At 45.1% G+C, this 18,611-nt stretch overlaps 1 protein-coding gene across 2 annotated transcripts; it reads right to left on the bottom strand.

Annotated features, from left to right (window-relative positions):
- Positions 1–94: 94 nt before the first annotated feature.
- Positions 95–17,779, bottom strand: tnfsf12 (TNF superfamily member 12). 2 transcript variants are annotated; one of them, XM_031899566.1, is made up of 8 exons: positions 17,172–17,779; positions 15,318–16,817; positions 10,258–10,299; positions 7,843–7,921; positions 7,689–7,739; positions 6,174–6,215; positions 5,961–6,085; positions 95–3,472 (listed from the first exon to the last, which is right to left on the bottom strand). In XM_031899566.1, exons 2-8 carry the CDS (start codon positions 15,606–15,608, stop codon positions 3,221–3,223), a joined length of 882 nt encoding a protein of 293 aa, XP_031755426.1. In that variant the 5' UTR covers positions 15,609–16,817; positions 17,172–17,779; the 3' UTR covers positions 95–3,220. The 2 variants fall into 2 exon arrangements, with proteins under 2 accessions (XP_031755426.1, XP_031755424.1); XM_031899564.1 differs by having other exon boundaries at positions 15,318–17,779.
- Positions 17,780–18,611: the final 832 nt, after the last annotated feature.

Below are 18,611 nucleotides of genomic sequence, written 5' to 3'. Positions count from 1 at the left end.
CTACCAATCATATATTCCCAAACTGATTTACAATTATATATATTATTTGTTGTATATTAACCCCCCCCCCCCACCAAGAAACATTACTCCGAGCTCTTTATAAAATATATCTTTATTATAAGTGGCAGTTATAAATGCATATATTAATATATCTGGCCCCCTATAAATGGCCGGACCCCCATACAAAACAAGGTCAGGATATGGGAAACGGACAGTATCCCGGACTCCACACACAGCAGATAGCAGTCACTTTTGAAAAGAGACAGTTGCAACACACTCCCGTATAGTGGCAGGGTTTGCAGTGATATAATCAATAAGTAGATATTGGCTGTAAGTCCAGGCATTCCGACCTCTCATCTGCACCTACCAGCGAATGGCGGTGGCTGTAGTTCAACAACTAATTGAGGTTTTTTTTAATGATTTAGCTGTTTAGAAGCTCTCCAGTTTGGAATTTCGGCAGTTATCTGGTTGCTAGAGTCCAATTTACCCTAGTAACCAGGCAGTGGTTTGAAAGAGAGACAGGAAAATGAACAGGAGAGGGACTGAATAGAAAGATAACAATATAATTGTAGACTCATATAGCTTTTTGGCTGCCGGGGTCAGCGACCCCCCATTTAAAAAGATGGAAAGAGAAGAGGAAGACCAGTCGAACTGTTACTAAGAATGGGCTATTCTTTAACATACTAAAAGATATCCTCAAAGTGAACCACCCCTTTACCTGTATAAAGTCTTACCTCCCACGGGCCTCAGAAGGGGTGGAGCTTATGAGAGAGAGGCTGGTATAGGGCGTTATTATAGGCACAAGTGGTCAGCAATTTGGCATTGTTGGCAGAGGCATATGAGAAGGTTACTTTTTCACCATAATACAGTCAAAGTGTCTTGACCCAATCATCTTCTCTCTTTCCAGAGTTGCCTTGCAGTCACATTTGCTTGAGATTACATTGATACACTCTGTCTCTCTCTGATTAGAATTTAATGTGGCATTGGCTCTATGATACTCAAGTGCTGTACATATCTGGATCTACTTCATCTGCAGGGCAGACCAGGATGTGGTCAGTGAGATATTGGAATGTTCTCTGGGATAGACCAACTTGGAACTAGTCAGAACATTAGAATGTACTAAAGGCTAGACCAACTTGTAGCCAGTTACTGGGGCCAACCAGAGCAATAGAGTATCTCCAGATATTCTGATTCAGCCCATATTCCACTATCCTTCGCCTCAAGTTCTAGTTCCCTATAATCTAGTTATAACTACAGACCATCGTTGATTTCCACATACCTTGGCCACTTACTGTTACTCAACAAAAGCATAATTATTCTGCACCTCTGCTGCTCTCCTCCCCAACCCATTTGGCACCCTTGTTGGCTCTAGTGGGTGTACTGGAATCTGAGTCTGAGCCAAGTAGATGGTCTGACTTGAGGACAATATAGGGGGAGTTCAGAGATCATAGATCCTCCAGAGAGTGTGGGTCTCTGGGTCTCATTTGGCACCCTTGTTGGCTCTAGTGAGTGTGCTGGAATCTGAGTCTGAGCCAATTAGATGGTCTGACTTGAGGACAATATAGGGGGAGTTCAGAGATCATAGATCCTCCAGAGAGTGTGGGTCTCTGGGTCTCATTTGGCACCCTTGTTGGTTCTAGCGGGTATACGGGAATCTGAGTTTTGCCAAGTAGATGGTCTGACTTGAGGACAATATAGGGGAGTTCAGAGATCATAGATCCTCCAGAGAGTTTGGGTCTCTGGGTCTCATTTGGCACCCTTGTTGGCTCTAGTGGGTGTACTGGAATCTGAGTTTTGCCAAGTAGATGGTCTGACCTGAGGACAATATAGGGGAGAGTTCAGAGATCGTAGATGCTCCAGAGAGTTTGGGTCTCTGTATGTGACCCTAAGAACAGAACAGACACATTGAGCTAGAAAACCCAACAAAACCATAGACCAAGTTCTAAACCAGATGCCTTCAACTAGTAATCCCCCAGCAGTTGTTGGTAGGAATGAAGGTGCCTATGACATGTATCTTGATGCTTTTCTATTACATTTGTCTCTGTTAACCCTTCTGCTGTAAGTGAGCACTCTAATAACACTGTTGGCTTCTACCCCAGATGGTCACCCTCAATACTTGCCAATGGAAGACAGAAAGTCAAGATGTAACTGCTTTCAATTGGGCCACAGCTGTACCTGATTATGTCTTTAATGTAGATAAATGAGTAAATGTGCACATCATATATAGCCACTGCCCCTCACTATCTCTGCCGTTCAGTCTGTTGATTTAACACACAGGCAGGACCTTCATCCTTAGTCCTTGGTTTCATTTTAGAAACGTTTAATAGGTTTGTTTATAAAGCTATGGTACAGCACAGATGAACCTGTTGGGGCGTATGGATACCTTGACACCTCCACTGGATAGGGGTTCCACCCAGTGCTTTAAAATGCATTCAAACAACCCAAAATCTTGACATTTATGTGGTTCTAGAACACCACTGTGTTTAGGCCTCTGTTGGATCTGTCTGAGGTTCAATGTACATGATGAGCATAGTAGTAGTCTCCCTTTTCATTGTTGAAATCCTTATCCTGCCCTTTTTTCTTTTTTGGAAGTCAGTCTAGAATCTGTTCTAGATCTTCAGTGCAGTCTGGTTGTTTGATAAACAACTTTGTAAAGCAGTAATGTGTTCTAGATGAGCCATGTATTCTAGATGTTGCTATCCTTGACCCTGTCTGGCTGTGAGAGCAATAGTTTTGTTTTGTTTTTTTTAAGATTTCCATCACATTCCGCTCCAGGTAGTCCTCATCTACCCTTTAGTCCACATTTTCCACCTTATAAATCTCCTTGTTTGTTCCCAGATTCGGAATTTAGAGAACGTTGAAATTGAACAGTACTCGGAGTCCTTGGATTGCTCATGATTGGCAGTACATTCTGGTCCTTATCTTTCAGTTGCCAGAAGACATAATATCCGCAGTCTCAATCTCTCTCTCTGGGTATGGGGTTCCAGGCATTCCTGCACCCATTAATCAAACATTTTAAAATCCAGATTTGTGACAAATATGTGTATGGATCTATCACTCCAGGACCTTACTTTAATCCAGATAAATCTCCTTGGAAATAAACCACCTCTGGCCCCCAGTAGCGAGATTCCTCCTGGTTCTAAAATGTCCAAAATGGAATGGGTTTCCTAAAACCATCTCCAAACCATCTTCCTCGGGAGGTGCATCATAGAACGTTGCATCAGTGAACCTGGAAGAGTCCAAAGTAGGTCAGGAATCGGTCAACTCTAAGACTCGCGTCTGGAATGGTGCGGAGACGGAGGGATGAGTTGGGGCGTAAGGCGATGAGGCCAGAGACAGCACAACTTTTCAACTTTGGGTCATGGATGCTGGCGGCAGTGGTGGAGTATTCCTGCAGGCAACGGAAGATCAGAGAACCATCTAACAGGAGATCGAGCTTGATGTAGACGCTTCTGGCCTCGTTAAAGTGAACCTGTGGGAGAGAGGGGCAAAGGAGGCAGACTCGTCATTTAATTTACACTGTGGCTGTATATTGAGGAGCTTCTTGGTCCATAATGAAGCCATCAGCAATTAAGCACTTCATCGACAAATCATTCTCTTAGGGCAGTGGTTGGAAGTCTGTGGGGCTGGCTCCCAGGGGGCGTGTCCTGGAGATAGACCTCAGCCTGAAGGCCAGTTGGGCTTAGATTTGGAGAAAATACCTATTTGTGGTCTTAGATACACCTGAAAGTCTAGCTTTGAGGTCAGAATGAAAACCCTTTCTCTGCCCAATATATTTTGTAATTAAGGCTAAAAAAAAAGGACATTTTTTCCCATATCTTTGACCTTGTTATGAGCTAAGGGGTCCAGACCAATGGTTTGTCCTCCAAGGCTGGCTTGGAGTCTCACACACACTATCTTCATTCCACTGATTGGACTGTGTCCCATATTTATGGTGGCAGCCCTTAAGCTGTGGTGGCGAATTTTGAAAGTTGTTCAGGTATAGGATCTATTATCTGGAATGCTTTGGGACCTGGGGTTGCTTCGTATAAGGGATATTTCCATAATTTGGATCTCCATACCTCCTAAAAATCACTGTAAACCCAGTAGGATTCTACCTACCTATTACTTTCCTTCCTGGTTCTTAGTTCTCCGGGGGGAGGAGCTTTAGGTTTTGGAAGATTTGCTATTAGTTTGTGAGTAATGAGAGCACTTTGCGGCCATATGGTTCCACCTACTGGTGAGTATGGGGCATTACAGCAATATTTATAGCTTTAGAGCACTCATGTCAAACACAAGGCCCGCGGGCCAAATTCGGCCCGCCAGGCCTTGCAATGTGGCCCGCACGGCGCTGTCATAGGAGGCTTGTGATCTCGACGGCCAATCTATTATGCATGCGCAGTACCGCCGCTCCCTAAGTCTTCGCCAGCGGCTCCTTCTCTCTTATGCCGCGGCAACAGGCCCTTTTATAAGGTTGCGCCCGTGCGTATGACGTCACACGTCAGCGACGAGGCGCAACCTTATAGTAGTGCCTGTTGCCGCGGCATAAGAGAGAAGGAGCCGCCGACATCACTGGTCTGTTGGGGGTACTTTCTGTGGGGGCTCCGTGTGTGCGGGCTGGCTACTGTCTATGGGGGGTACTGTGTATGAGGCAATTGAGGGCACTTTGTGTGGGGGCTATTGTCTATGGAGGGTACTGTTTATGGGGGCAATTGGGGGTACTGTTTATGGGGGCAATTGGGGGTACTGTGTGTGGGGGCTACTGTTTATGGGGGGTACTGTGTATGAGGCAATTGGGGGCACTTTGTGTGGGGGCTATTGTCTATGGAGGGTACTGTTTATGGGGGCAATTGGGGGTACTGTTTATGGGGGCAATTGGGGGCACTGTGTGTGGGGGCTACTATTTATGGGGGGTACTGTGTATGAGGCAATTGGGGGCACTTTGTGTGGGGGCTACTGTCTATGGAGGCTACTGTTTATGGGGGCAATTTGGGGTACTTTCTATGGGGGCAATTGGGGGCACTGTGTGTGGGGGCTACTGTCTATGGGGGGTACTGTGTATGAGGCAATTGGGGGCACTTTGTGTGGGGGCTATTGTCTATGGAGGGTACTGTTTATGGGGGCAATTGGGGGTACTGTTTATGGGGGCAATTGGGGGTACTGTGTGTGGGGGCTACTGTTTATGGGGGGTACTGTGTATGAGGCAATTGGGGGCACTTTGTGTGGGGGCTACTGTCTATGGGGGGGTACTGTGTATGAGGCAATTGGGGGCACTTTGTGTGGGGGCTATTGTCTATGGAGGGTACTGTTTATGGGGGCAATTGGGGGTACTGTTTATGGGGGCAATTGGGGGTACTGTGTGTGGGGGCTACTGTTTATGGGGGGTACTGTGTATGAGGCAATTGGGGGCACTTTGTGTGGGGGCTACTGTCTATGGAGGGTACTGTTTATGGGGGCAATTGGGGGTACTTTCTATGGGGGCAATTGGGGGCACTGTGTGTGGGGGCTACTGTTTATGGGGGGTACTGTGTATGAGGCAATTGGGGGCACTTTGTGTGGGGGCTACTGTCTATGGAGGGTACTGTTTATGGGGGCAATTGGGGGTACTTTCTATGGGGGCAATTGGGGGTACTGTGTGTGGGGGCTACTGTCTATGGGGGGTATGGGGGGCTATGGTTTGCTTGATAGCATGTGAGTTGGTTAACAGCACTGTTAAGGAAAAGATTGTTCCACATTTCTGGTTAACATTGTCAGTTTCTGACTGTTCAGTAAACCATTCGGCCCAAGATTTAGGCTGGATTTTAGATTTTAGCCCCTTCTCTGATTGAGTTCGACACCCCTGCTTTAGAGGGATTTTTGTAGCATAAATGTAATTATACAGATATTACTGCTCCTTCAAACAAAATATGTGCTAGAAAGTATAATAAAGCAATTATATGGGGAGTGGGGGGGGTTAATAGGCCGGAGCAGTGAGTGCTTACCTGGCAGTACAGATAGTACAGTCCTCTCTGGTTGGCTATGAACTCGCCCCTCTTGCCATCATACTGGATTGGGCTGCTGGAATTCAGAGGCACCTCCGCCCAATGCAGGATTGTACCATTTTTGTCTGCAAAAGGAATAAGGATTATGGGTCAGTAGCTGATATTTCAGTTGTATGGCCCATTCAGGGTTTCAACAGGGGACTGTGTACTTACCTGCATTCATCTCTGTCTGACCCAAGCCTCTGGGTAATCTGACTGCAAAGAAACAAGATGTCAGAGAGGCAATAGGGGGAGCTATAACTGGGGACTATGTGGGGCAGTGGGCGGAGCTAGTTGGAGGTAGAGGGAGGAGTGGTTAAGAGAAATAAGAGTTAAGAGATGGGGATGGTACAGGAGGACCAATTAGAGTTATAGGGAGGGGTTATATGGAGCAATAGGAGGAGTTATAGGGAGGGGTATATGGAGCAATAGGAGGAGATATAGGGAGGGGTTATATGGAGCAATAGGAGGAGTTATAGGACGGGTATATAGAGCAATAGGAGGAGTTATAGGGAGGAGTATATGGAGCAATAGGAGGGGTTATAGGGAGGGGTATATGGAGCAATAGGAGGAGTTATAGGGAGGGGTATATGGAGCAATAGGAGGAGTTATAGGGAGGAGTATATGGAGCAATAGGAGGGGTTATAGGGAGGGGTATATGGAGCAATAGGAGGAGTTATAGGGAGGGGTATATGGAGCAATAGGAGGGGTTATAGGGAGAGGTTATATGGAGCAATAGGAGGAGTTATAGGGAGGGGTATATGGAGCAATAGGAGGAGATATAGGGAGGGGTTATATGGAGCAATAGGAGGGGTTATAGGGAGGGGTATATGGAGCAATAGGAGGAGATATAGGGAGGGGTATATGGAGCAATAGGAGGAGTTATAGGGAGGGGTATATGGAGCAATAGGAGGGGTTATAGGGAGGGGTATATGGAGCAATAGGAGGAGTTATAGGGAGGGGTATATGGAGCAATAGGAGGAGTTATAGGGAGGGGTTATATGGAGCAATAGGAGGAGTTATAGGGAGGGGTATATGGAGCAATAGGAGGAGTTATAGGGAGGGGTTATATGGAGCAATAGGAGGAGTTATAGGGAGGGGTATATGGGGCAATAGGAGGAATTACAGGGAGGGGTATATGGGGCAATTATAGGGAGGGGTATATGGGGCAATAGGGAGGGGGTATATGGGGCAATAGGGAGGGGTATATGGGGCAATAGGGAGGGGGTATATGGGGCAATAGGGAGGGGGTATATGGGGCAATAGGGAGGGGGTATATGGGGCAATAGGGAGGGGTATATGGGGCAATAGGGAGGGGTATATGGGGCAATAGGGAGGGGGTATATGGGGCAATAGGGAGGGGGTATATGGGGCAATAGGGAGGGGGTATATGGGGCAATAGGGAGGGGGTATATGGGGCAATAGGGAGGGGTATATGGGGCAATAGGGAGGGGTATATGGGGCAATAGGGAGGGGTATATGGGGCAATAGGGAGGGGGTATATGGGGCAATAGGGAGGGGGTATATGGGGCAATAGGGAGGGGTATATGGGGCAATAGGGAGGGGGTATATGGGGCAATAGGGAGGGGTATATGGGGCAATAGGAGGGTATGGGCAATAGGGAGGGGGTATATGGGGCAATAGGGAGGGGTATATGGGGCAATAGGGAGGGGTATATGGGGCACAAACCTTCATAATGAGCTGCACTCAGTAGGGTTTTACGTTTGTTTCTGTTTTTTGCTGCAAGGAAGGAAAGGGCAGATAATATTATTTACTGACTGTGCCCCACGTACAGGGCGAGGCCTCGCTACCCCCGGCACTAACACATCCGCCCATTGGCTACCTGCGCGCTTGGGCCGGCTCTTCTCCCTCAGCTTCTGGTACAGATATTGCTGCTTCTCCCATACATTCTGGTAATAGATCTGTTGGGGGCAATAAGGTTTATACAGTGAGCCATTCCTCTAATGAGCTTTCCTTCTGATATACAGTATATATATATACACACAATGCTTCTGATATACAGTATATATATATATATACACACAATGCTTCTGATATACAGTATATATATATACACACACAATGCTTCTGATATACAGTATATATATATACACACAATGCTTCTGATATACAGTATATATATATACACAATGCTGTGCCCGGCACAGTAGCACAGGGAGGTGTAGGGGTCTATATACAGCTTCTGATATACAGTATATATATATATATACACAATGCTTCTGATATACAGTATATATATATATACACACACAATGCTTCTGATATACAGTATATATATATACACAATGCTTCTGATATACAGTATATATATATACACACACAATGCTTCTGATATACAGTATATATATATACACAATGCTGTGCCCGGCACAGTAGCACAGGGAGGTGTAGGGGTCTATATACAGCTTCTGATATACAGTATATATATATATATACACAATGCTTCTGATATACAGTATATATATATATACACACACAATGCTTCTGATATACAGTATATATATATACACAATGCTTCTGATATACAGTATATATATATACACACACAATGCTTCTGATATACAGTATATATATATACACAATGCTGTGCCCGGCACAGTAGCACAGGGAGGTGTAGGGGTCTATATACAGCTTCTGATATACAGTATATATATATACACACACAATGCTTCTGATATACAGTATATATATATATACACACAATGCTTCTGATATACAGTATATATATATATACACACAATGCTTCTGATATACAGTATATATATATACACACAATGCTTCTGATATACAGTATATATATATACACAATGCTTCTGATATACAGTATATATATATACACAATGCTTCTGATATACAGTATATATATATACACACAATGCTTCTGATATACAGTATATATATACACACAATGCTTCTGATATACAGTATATATATATATACACACAATGCTTCTGATATACAGTATATATATATACACACAATGCTTCTGATATACAGTATATATATATATATACACACACAATGCTTCTGATATACAGTATATATATATATATATACACAATGCTTCTGATATACAGTATATATATATATATATACACAATGCTTCTGATATACAGTATATATATACACACAATGCTTCTGATATACAGTATATATATATATACACAATGCTTCTGATATACAGTATATATATATATACACACAATGCTTCTGATATACAGTATATATATATATACACACAATGCTTCTGATATACAGTATATATATATACACACAATGCTTCTGATATACAGTATATATATATATACACAATGCTTCTGATATACAGTATATATATATATACACACAATGCTTCTGATATACAGTATATATATATATACACACAATGCTTCTGATATACAGTATATATATATATACACAATGCTTCTGATATACAGTATATATATATATACACACAATGCTTCTGATATACAGTATATATATATATACACACAATGCTTCTGATATACAGTATATATATATACACACACAATGCTTCTGATATACAGTATATATATATATACACACACAATGCTTCTGATATACAGTATATATATATATACACAATGCTTCTGATATACAGTATATATATATATATACACAATGCTTCTGATATACAGTATATATATATATATACACAATGCTTCTGATATACAGTATATATATATATACACACAATGCTTCTGATATACAGTATATATATATATATACACAATGCTTCTGATATACAGTATATATATATATACACACAATGCTTCTGATATACAGTATATATATATATATACACAATGCTTCTGATATACAGTATATATATATATATACACAATGCTTCTGATATACAGTATATATATATATACACACAATGCTTCTGATATACAGTATATATATATATATACACAATGCTTCTGATATACAGTATATATATATATACACACAATGCTTCTGATATACAGTATATATATATATATACACAATGCTTCTGATATACAGTATATATATATACACACACAATGCTTCTGATATACAGTATATATATATATACACAATGCTTCTGATATACAGTATATATATATACACACAATGCTTCTGATATACAGTATATATATACACACAATGCTGTGCCCGGCACAGTAGCACAGGGAGGTGTAGGGGTCTCCGTACAGACACACTGTCCCATTTATATATATGGGGGTCTCACCTGAGTGTCGGAGTCCAGCTGCTGCTGCTGGGGGGGCAAATCCTTTAAAGAGAAAACACAGAGTTCCCTGCGTTACATACATATAATATACATACATGCCTGTGTGTAGCTGATAGTGGGGAATGAAAGTTCTGCATTACCTGTGGCAGCCTCTAGGGGAGCTCTAACTGCCTTGGTTTGCTATTTGCAACTAATAGTTCTCAAAGACCAATATACCCTCACACTAACAGCGCTCTAACACCAACATACCCTCACACTAACAGCGCTCTAACGCCAACATACCCTCACACTAACAGCGCTCTAACACCAACATACCCTCACACTAACAGCGCTCTAACACCGACATACCCTCACACTAACAGCGCTCTAACACCAACATACCCTCACACTAACAGCGCTCTAACACCGACATACCCTCACACTAACAGCGCTCTAACACCAACATACCCTCACACTAACAGCGCTCTAACGCCGACATACCCTCACACTAACAGCGCCCTAACGCCGACATACCCTCACACTAACAGCGCTCTAACGCCGACATACCCTCACACTAACAGCGCCCTAACGCCGACATACCCTCACACTAACAGCGCTCTAACGCCGACATACCCTCACACTAACAGCGCTCTAACGCCGACATACCCTCACACTAACAGCGCTCTAACACCAACATACCCTCACACTAACAGCGCTCTAACACCAACATACCCTCACACTAACAGCGCTCTAACGCCGACATACCCTCACACTAACAGCGCTCTAACACCAACATACCCTCACACTAACAGCGCTCTAACGCCGACATACCCTCACACTAACAGCGTTCTAACACCAACATACCCTCACACTAACAGCGCTCTAACGCCGACATACCCTCACACTAACAGCGCTCTAACACCAACATACCCTCACACTAACAGCGCTCTAACGCCAACATACCCTCACACTAACAGCGCTCTAACACCAACATACCCTCACACTAACAGCGCTCTAACGCCAACATACCCTCACACTAACAGCGCTCTAACACCAACATACCCTCACACTAACAGCGCTCTAACACCAACATACCCTCACACTAACAGCGCTCTAACACCAACATACCCTCACACTAACAGCGCTCTAACGCCAACATACCCTCACACTAACAGCGCTCTAACACCAACATACCCTCACACTAACAGCGCTCTAACACCAACATACCCTCACACTAACAGCGCTCTAACACCAACATACCCTCACACTAACAGCGCTCTAACACCAACATACCCTCACACTAACAGCGCTCTAACGCCAACATACCCTCACACTAACAGCGCTCTAACACCAACATACCCTCACACTAACAGCGCTCTAACGCCAACATACCCTCACACTAACAGCGCTCTAACGCCAACATACCCTCACACTAACAGCGCTCTAACACCAACATACCCTCACACTAACAGCGCTCTAACGCCAACATACCCTCACACTAACAGCGCTCTAACACCAACATACCCTCACACTAACAGCGCTCTAACACCAACATACCCTCACACTAACAGCGCTCTAACACCAACATACCCTCACACTAACAGCGCTCTAACACCAACATACCCTCACACTAACAGCGCTCTAACACCAACATACCCTCACACTAACAGCGCTCTAACACCAACATACCCTCACACTAACAGCGCTCTAACACCAACATACCCTCACACTAACAGCGCTCTAACGCCGACATACCCTCACACTAACAGCGCTCTAACACCAACATACCCTCACACTAACAGCACTCTAACACCAACATACCCTCACACTAACAGCACTCTAACACCAACATACCCTCACACTAACAGCGCTCTAACACCAACATACCCTCACACTAACAGCGCTCTAACACCAACATACCCTCACACTAACAGCACTCTAACACCAACATACCCTCACACTAACAGCACTCTAACACCAACATACCCTCACACTAACAGCGCTCTAACGCCGACATACCCTCACACTAACACCAACATACCCTCACACTAAACCTCTAATCGGTTTCATTGCCTTTATCCCCCAGCAGCTCTAACGCAAGGTTTTGGCCTGTATATAACACGTGCGCCGGCCCCTTACGTGGCTGCCAATAGAGAAGCGTAAGGCGCCAGAGTATCCGTGTCCCCGTTGCCAAGCCGCGGTTGTGCTAACTGCCTGATTAGATAACTGACAGGCAAGAACATGTGTTGGGCGCTAATCTGTGCCAGATGCTGCATTTCCCACAGGGCCAGGGGCGGGCCCCACACTGATGCACATGAGTTGCCGGGGTAACGGCTGAGCCCAGAGCCCTGTGTCAGCATTATCCGTGCCTGAGCTTCCCATGTCCCCCCTTGCCCCTCCGGCCGGCCCCCGTTATTCCTGGGCCCCCATGTGGGGCCGCCCCACAGACATACACTAAACCCGGCCCCACACTCACACTGCCAGTATTGGCTGCTTACAGGGGTGGCAAAGGGGCACATTAAAGGGGATATAAACCCTAAATGTCATTCTAGGCAACTTCCAGACATCCCTTGATTACATTTACTTTTATTTTTCCCTCTCAAGTCTAAGTTTTATTACGTATCTTTCTATTCAGGCCTCTCCTGTTCATATGCCAGGGTTTCACTCACACCACTGCTTGGTTGCTATGGTGATTGGGACCCTAGCAACCATACAGCTGATAAAATTACAAACCGGAGAGCTGCTCAACAAATAGCTTGAGTGACATTTGGTCACTTTGGAGGTCCATAGAACTAACAAGTCATCTAGTAGCCCAGTGTATTCACTAATGGTCTTTGGAGGTCCACTTTACTGATTAGAGATCTGGTGGCCTACTGTGCTTTTTTAGAGATCACTAATGGTCTATTATACTCCTTAATGGTCTTTGGTGGTCCTTTTTATTTACTAGTGATGTTTGATGGTCCACTATACTCATGAGTGATCTTTGATGATCACTGTTCTCATGATGGGTCTTTGGTGGCCCTCAATGCTCGTTAGTGATCTTTGATGATCACTGTTCTCATGATGGGTCTTTCGTGGCCCTCAATGCTCATTAGGGATCTTTGATGATCACTGTTCTCATGATGGGTCTTTGGTGGCCCTCAATGCTCGTTAGTGATCTTTGATGATCACTGTTCTCATGATGGGTCTTTGGTGGCCCTCAATGCTCGTTAGTGATCTTTGATGATCACTATTCTCATGATGGGTCTTTGGTGGCCCTCAATGCTCGTTAGTGATCTCTGATGATCACTGTTCTCATGATGGGTCTTTGGTGGCCCTCAATGCTCGTTAGTGATCTTTGATGATCACTGTTCTCATGATGGGTCTTTGGTGGCCCTCAATGCTCGTTAGTGATCTTTGATGATCACTATTCTCATGATGGGTCTTTGGTGGCCCTCAATGCTCGTTAGTGATCTCTGATGATCACTATTCTCATGATGGGTCTTTGGTGGCCCTCAATGCTCGTTAGTGATCTTTGATGATCACTGTTCTCATGATGGGTCTTTGGAGGCCCTCAATGCTCGTTAGTGATCTTTGATAATCATTGTTCTCAAGATGGGTCTTTGGTGGCCCTCAATGCTCGTTAGTGATCTTTGATAATCATTGTTCTCATGATGGGTCTTTGGTGGCCCTCAATGCTCGTTAGTGATCTTTGATAATCATTGTTCTCATGATGGGTCTTTGGTGGCCCTCAATGCTCGTTAGTGATCTTTGATAATCATTGTTCTCATGATGGGTCTTTGGTGGCCCTCAATGCTCGTTAGTGATCTTTGATAATCATTGTTCTCATGATGGGTCTTTGGTGGCCCTCAATGCTCGTTAGTGATCTTTGATAATCATTGTTCTCATGATGGGTCTTTGGTGGCCCACTATCTTGTTAGTGATCTTTGATGATCCACAGTGCTGTTGTACTGTGCCTAATATTAGTACAGTGGTGGTGGCCTGTACGATTTAGGAATCTGTGGTGGCTAACTGGATTATTTAAGGGTATAAGGTGACTTATTGGGCAGATTAAGGGGCTACTGTCGGGCCCTATTACCAATACATGATCCCTCAATGCCCTTACAGCAGTACAGGAGTGTCGGTGAGTTCCACATATGCTGCTGTTTGAGAGTCAATGCTTTGCCAGAGGCAGTTTTGGGACTTGGGAATCATTTACTTGTGTGGGGTGTGGGGTAAGGTTTGAATGGCCATTTTCTGCCATTTTTAGCCCCATATTATTGAAAATGTATAATTTATATTGGGAAGTTGCCCAGAATGGTGTTTTGTATTATTAATCAAAATGCTTCTGTTACTTTGTCATACCTATGGATCATAAAGGTCAACTATTCCATGATTGGCCAACTGATGTAAATGCCATTCAGCTGCTGTTCTGGATATACTCCATGACTGGCCAAACAACATAAACACCATTGGGCTGCTGTACTGGATCTACTCCATGATTGGCCAACTAACATACACACCATTTGGCTGCTGTTCTGGATCTACTCCATGATTGGCCAAACAACATACACACCATTCGGCTGCTGCTGTACTGGATCTACTCCATGATTGGCCAACTAACATACACACCATTTGGCTGCTGCTGTACTGGATCTACTCCATGATTGGCCAACTAACATACACACCATTCGGCTGCTGTTCTGGATCTACTCAATAATTGGCCAACTAACACACACCATTCGGCTGCTGTCCTGGATCTACTCCATGATTGGCCAACTAACATACACACCATTCGGCTGCTGTTCTGGATCTACTCAATAATTGGCCAACTAACACACACACCATTCGGCTGCTGTTCTGGATCTACTCAATAATTGGCCAACTAACACACACCATTCGGCTGCTGTTCTGGATCTACTCAATAATTGGCCAACTAACACACACCATTCGGCTGCTGTTCTGGATCTACTCCATGATTGGCCAACTGACATACACACCATTGGGCTGCTGTGCTGGATTTATTCCAAGATTGGCCAACTAATATACAAGCAATTCAGCTACTGTACTGGATCTATTCCACGATTGGCTGATTCCCTTACCTGATGCAGTAGCACCTGTCCTTGGTGTAGACTCTTGCCCCATTCTGTGGTGGTCAGTATCAGGTTGACAGAGGCCAAGCAGAGCGCCGTGCCCCCCAATACCAAGGCCAGGAGAATAAGCAGCAGCAGGGTACGCTTTCCAGCGCCTTTTTTACGCCAGCGACTCATTGTCACTTTACTGCAACTCCCCTGTAACTTATGGGCTTCTTGGCTCGTCCGAATTGCAATATAAATATCCAAAATCTGCGTCGTCTCCATACGCCAGACTTTCGTAATCATACTCACATCCATATAAATCACTGACTAATTCCATGACTGCTATAAATAGGCACCGGAGAGTAAATCACAATGGCAGCACCGCAGGCCAGGGCGGTACAAGCAGATCCGTTAGGGGTACAAGCAGATCCCTTAGGGGTACAAGCAGATCCGTTAGGGGTACAAGCAGATCCGTTAGGGGTACAAGCAGATCCGTTAGGGGTACAAGCAGATCCGTTAGAGGTACAAACAGATCTGTTAGGGGTACAAGCAGATCCGTTAGGGGTACAAGCAGATCCGTTAGGGGTACAATATTCTAGTATCACTGGGAGGAGAAGACAAGCAGATCCGTTAGGGGTACAAGCAGATCCCTTAGGGGTACAAGCAGATCCGTTAGCGGTACAAGCAGATCCGTTAGGGCACAAGCAGATCCGTTAGGGGTACAAGCAGATCCGTTAGGGCACAAGCAGATCCGTTACGGGTACAAGCAGATCCATTAGGGGTACACAGATCCATTAGGGGTACAAGCAGATCCGTTGGGGTACAAGCAGATCCGTTAGGGGCACAAGCAGATCCGTTAGGGGCACAAGCAGATCCGTTAGGGGTACAAGCAGATCCGTTAGGGGTACAAGCAGATCCGTTAGGGGTACAAGCAGATCTGTTAGGGGCACAATATTCAAGTATCACTGGGAGGAGAAGACAATGGACTCCTGTGGGACACCATGATATTAAAGATCCACATAAACCAGATCCACACATTGGATTTGATAGAAAATCTGTCCCAGATTCCGTCTCGAAAAGACCGCGGCATTCCGGAGAGATGTGACGCTAGTTGGCCGAACAGCTGCCATCTTGTTGGGCCCCTCGGATATCATCCAATGAATAATACAGTGACCTATAGACCATAGACTTGGTGTATATATATATATTTTTTTGAGCCAAAAATATTCCCCTGGGGGTATCGCTAAAGATGTCAGAGGCAAGAGTCGGAGTCGGATTCCCGGCAGCGGAGTTGGGCGGTGGAGGTGGGTGAGGGCCCCGCAGGTAGGAGAAACCCACAGAATGAGAGGAGCGCTGGATCTTAGCTGGTTGGAGATCTCTATGTGTTTTCTTCTGGTTCCTGGGCTTCGTCCAGTGAGAAGTTAAAAAAAAAAAAAAAATGACAGGAAACAGAGAGACCAGTCGAGAGGGAGGGGAGAGACGGAATGAGAGAGGCGGGAGGGAGAGAGACAGCGAGAGAGAAAGCTGCGGGGAGAGGAGAGACAGGAGAAGAATATTCCTACCATTAGTACTGCTCCAGCCTTGTATTGGGGCAGAATTCTGATTTTTATAGGGTTTAACTTGCCCTTATTTTTCCCGACAATCGTACATGGAAATGATCAGAATGTGCCTATTCCTATATGGCGGCCCCTACCCCTACATATACCTTCATCTCCTACGCTTATATATAGAGAATGTTCTGCACAGAAAGCACAAGGTATCTCCTCAAGGGAAACAGTATGGCAGCTCCCACCCATGTGTATAATAAATACAAATAGACATGAATCAACAAGACAATTCTAAATAGGGTATAGTTTTCCTTTAAAAGCACACACACACCTTTCCTTAGCGTGTGTGGTCCGGGTTCTGCCCCACATGTGGCTTTGTATGTATCCCACGCTCCCTCTGTGCCCCCGGGGGCTGATCTTTGGGCAGTTATCTCATCGGCCCTCGTACACATGCAACCGTTTATCATTCTCCCTACAATCTGCTGTTTTTCTTTCCCCTCCTGTTACAGAAATAAAGATATTTAGCGGAAAACCATCCTTCAGTGGCTGGAAACGCGCCTGGGTCAGGGCCGGACTGGGGGGCTTTGTGCCCAATGGCAGGAAAACCAGTGTCTGTTTATTGGTGCCAGTCGTCGTGTCTCCGTTTCATCGTTTTCTCGGTGCTTGGGGACAGAAGCCTCAACCCACATCCCAAAATAGTACATTTTTGCACAAAAACATCAGCTGTCTGATTTCAAACTCCTGGGCAACGCGTTTTGCTCATATTCTGGGAAATAGACCTTCCTATCTCTATTATTCTTGGCATCAAGACTACCATCTGGACTGGCAACCTTCTCAAGAAAGGGGCCCTACCCCTGCAAGCTGCTCCTAAAAGGAGCCGTGGTCCAAAATAGGCTTGAGATGTAACTCATTGGTTGATACCCTGATGCCCTCGTGGAGACTGAAGCAACCAGAGGGGGCAGGATTTGCACAGAAAGTCACCTACCAAGTTAACCCTCAGCTGTCAAGTAGGAGCTTACCAAAGTGCTCTCGTTACTGACTATGGCCGATTGGAAAGGTTCCTGGCCATCCTTGTCTCCCTTGAGCTATGATTGGTTCAGCACAGAACAAGGAAATAAAGATGTAGGTGGGACAGAGAGTAGGTGAGTACTGCAGTCGGCTCAGCACACAACTAGGAAGTAGAGCGGTTGGAAGGATAGGGAGCAGGTGAGTACTGTAGTTGGAAGGATAGGGAGCAGGTGAGTACTGTAGTTGGAAGGATAGGGAGCAGGTGAGTACTGTAGTTGGAAGGATAGGGAGCAGGTGAGTACTGCAGTTGGAAGGATAGGGAGCAGGTGAGTACTGCAGTTGGAAGGATAGGGAGCAGGTGAGTACTGCAGTTGGAAGGATAGGGAGCAGGTGAGTACTGCAGTTGGAAGGATAGGGAGTAGGTAAGTACTGCAGTTGGAAGGATAGGGAGCAGGTGAGTACTGCAGTTGGAAGGATAGGGAGCAGGTGAGTACTGCAGTCGGCTCAGCACACAACTAGAAAGTAGAGCGGTTGGAAGGATAGGGAGCAGGTGAGTACTGAAGTTGGAAGGATACGGAGCAGGTGAGTACTGAAGTTGGAAGAATAGGGAGCAGGTGAGTACTGCAGTTGGAAGGATAGGGAGCAGGTGAGTACTGCAGTTGGAAGGATAGGGAGCAGGTGAGTACTGAAGTTGGAAGGATAGGGAGCAGGTGAGTACTGAAGTTGGAAGGATAGGGAGCAGGTGAGTACTGCAGTCGGCTCA

The sequence above is a fragment of the Xenopus tropicalis genome, chromosome 3 (genome assembly GCF_000004195.4).
Source record: "Xenopus tropicalis strain Nigerian chromosome 3, UCB_Xtro_10.0, whole genome shotgun sequence".
Classification (NCBI taxonomy): Eukaryota; Metazoa; Chordata; class Amphibia; order Anura; family Pipidae; genus Xenopus; species Xenopus tropicalis.
The sequence above is the reverse complement of the archived record's forward strand: the minus strand, read 5'-3'. Positions and strand labels throughout refer to the sequence as shown.

Coding starts and splice junctions, on each gene's coding strand:
- tnfsf12 (XM_031899564.1), bottom strand. CDS start 15,608: ATGGATGTGAGTATGATTACGAAAGTCTGGCGTATGGAGACGACGCAG. Junction 10,300..15,317: donor GACAGGTGCTACTGCATCAG/GTAAGGGAATCA, acceptor TTCTCTTTAAAG/GATTTGCCCCCCCAGCAGCA. Junction 7,922..10,257: donor AGCTGGACTCCGACACTCAG/GTGAGACCCCCA, acceptor TGCCCCCAACAG/ATCTATTACCAGAATGTATG.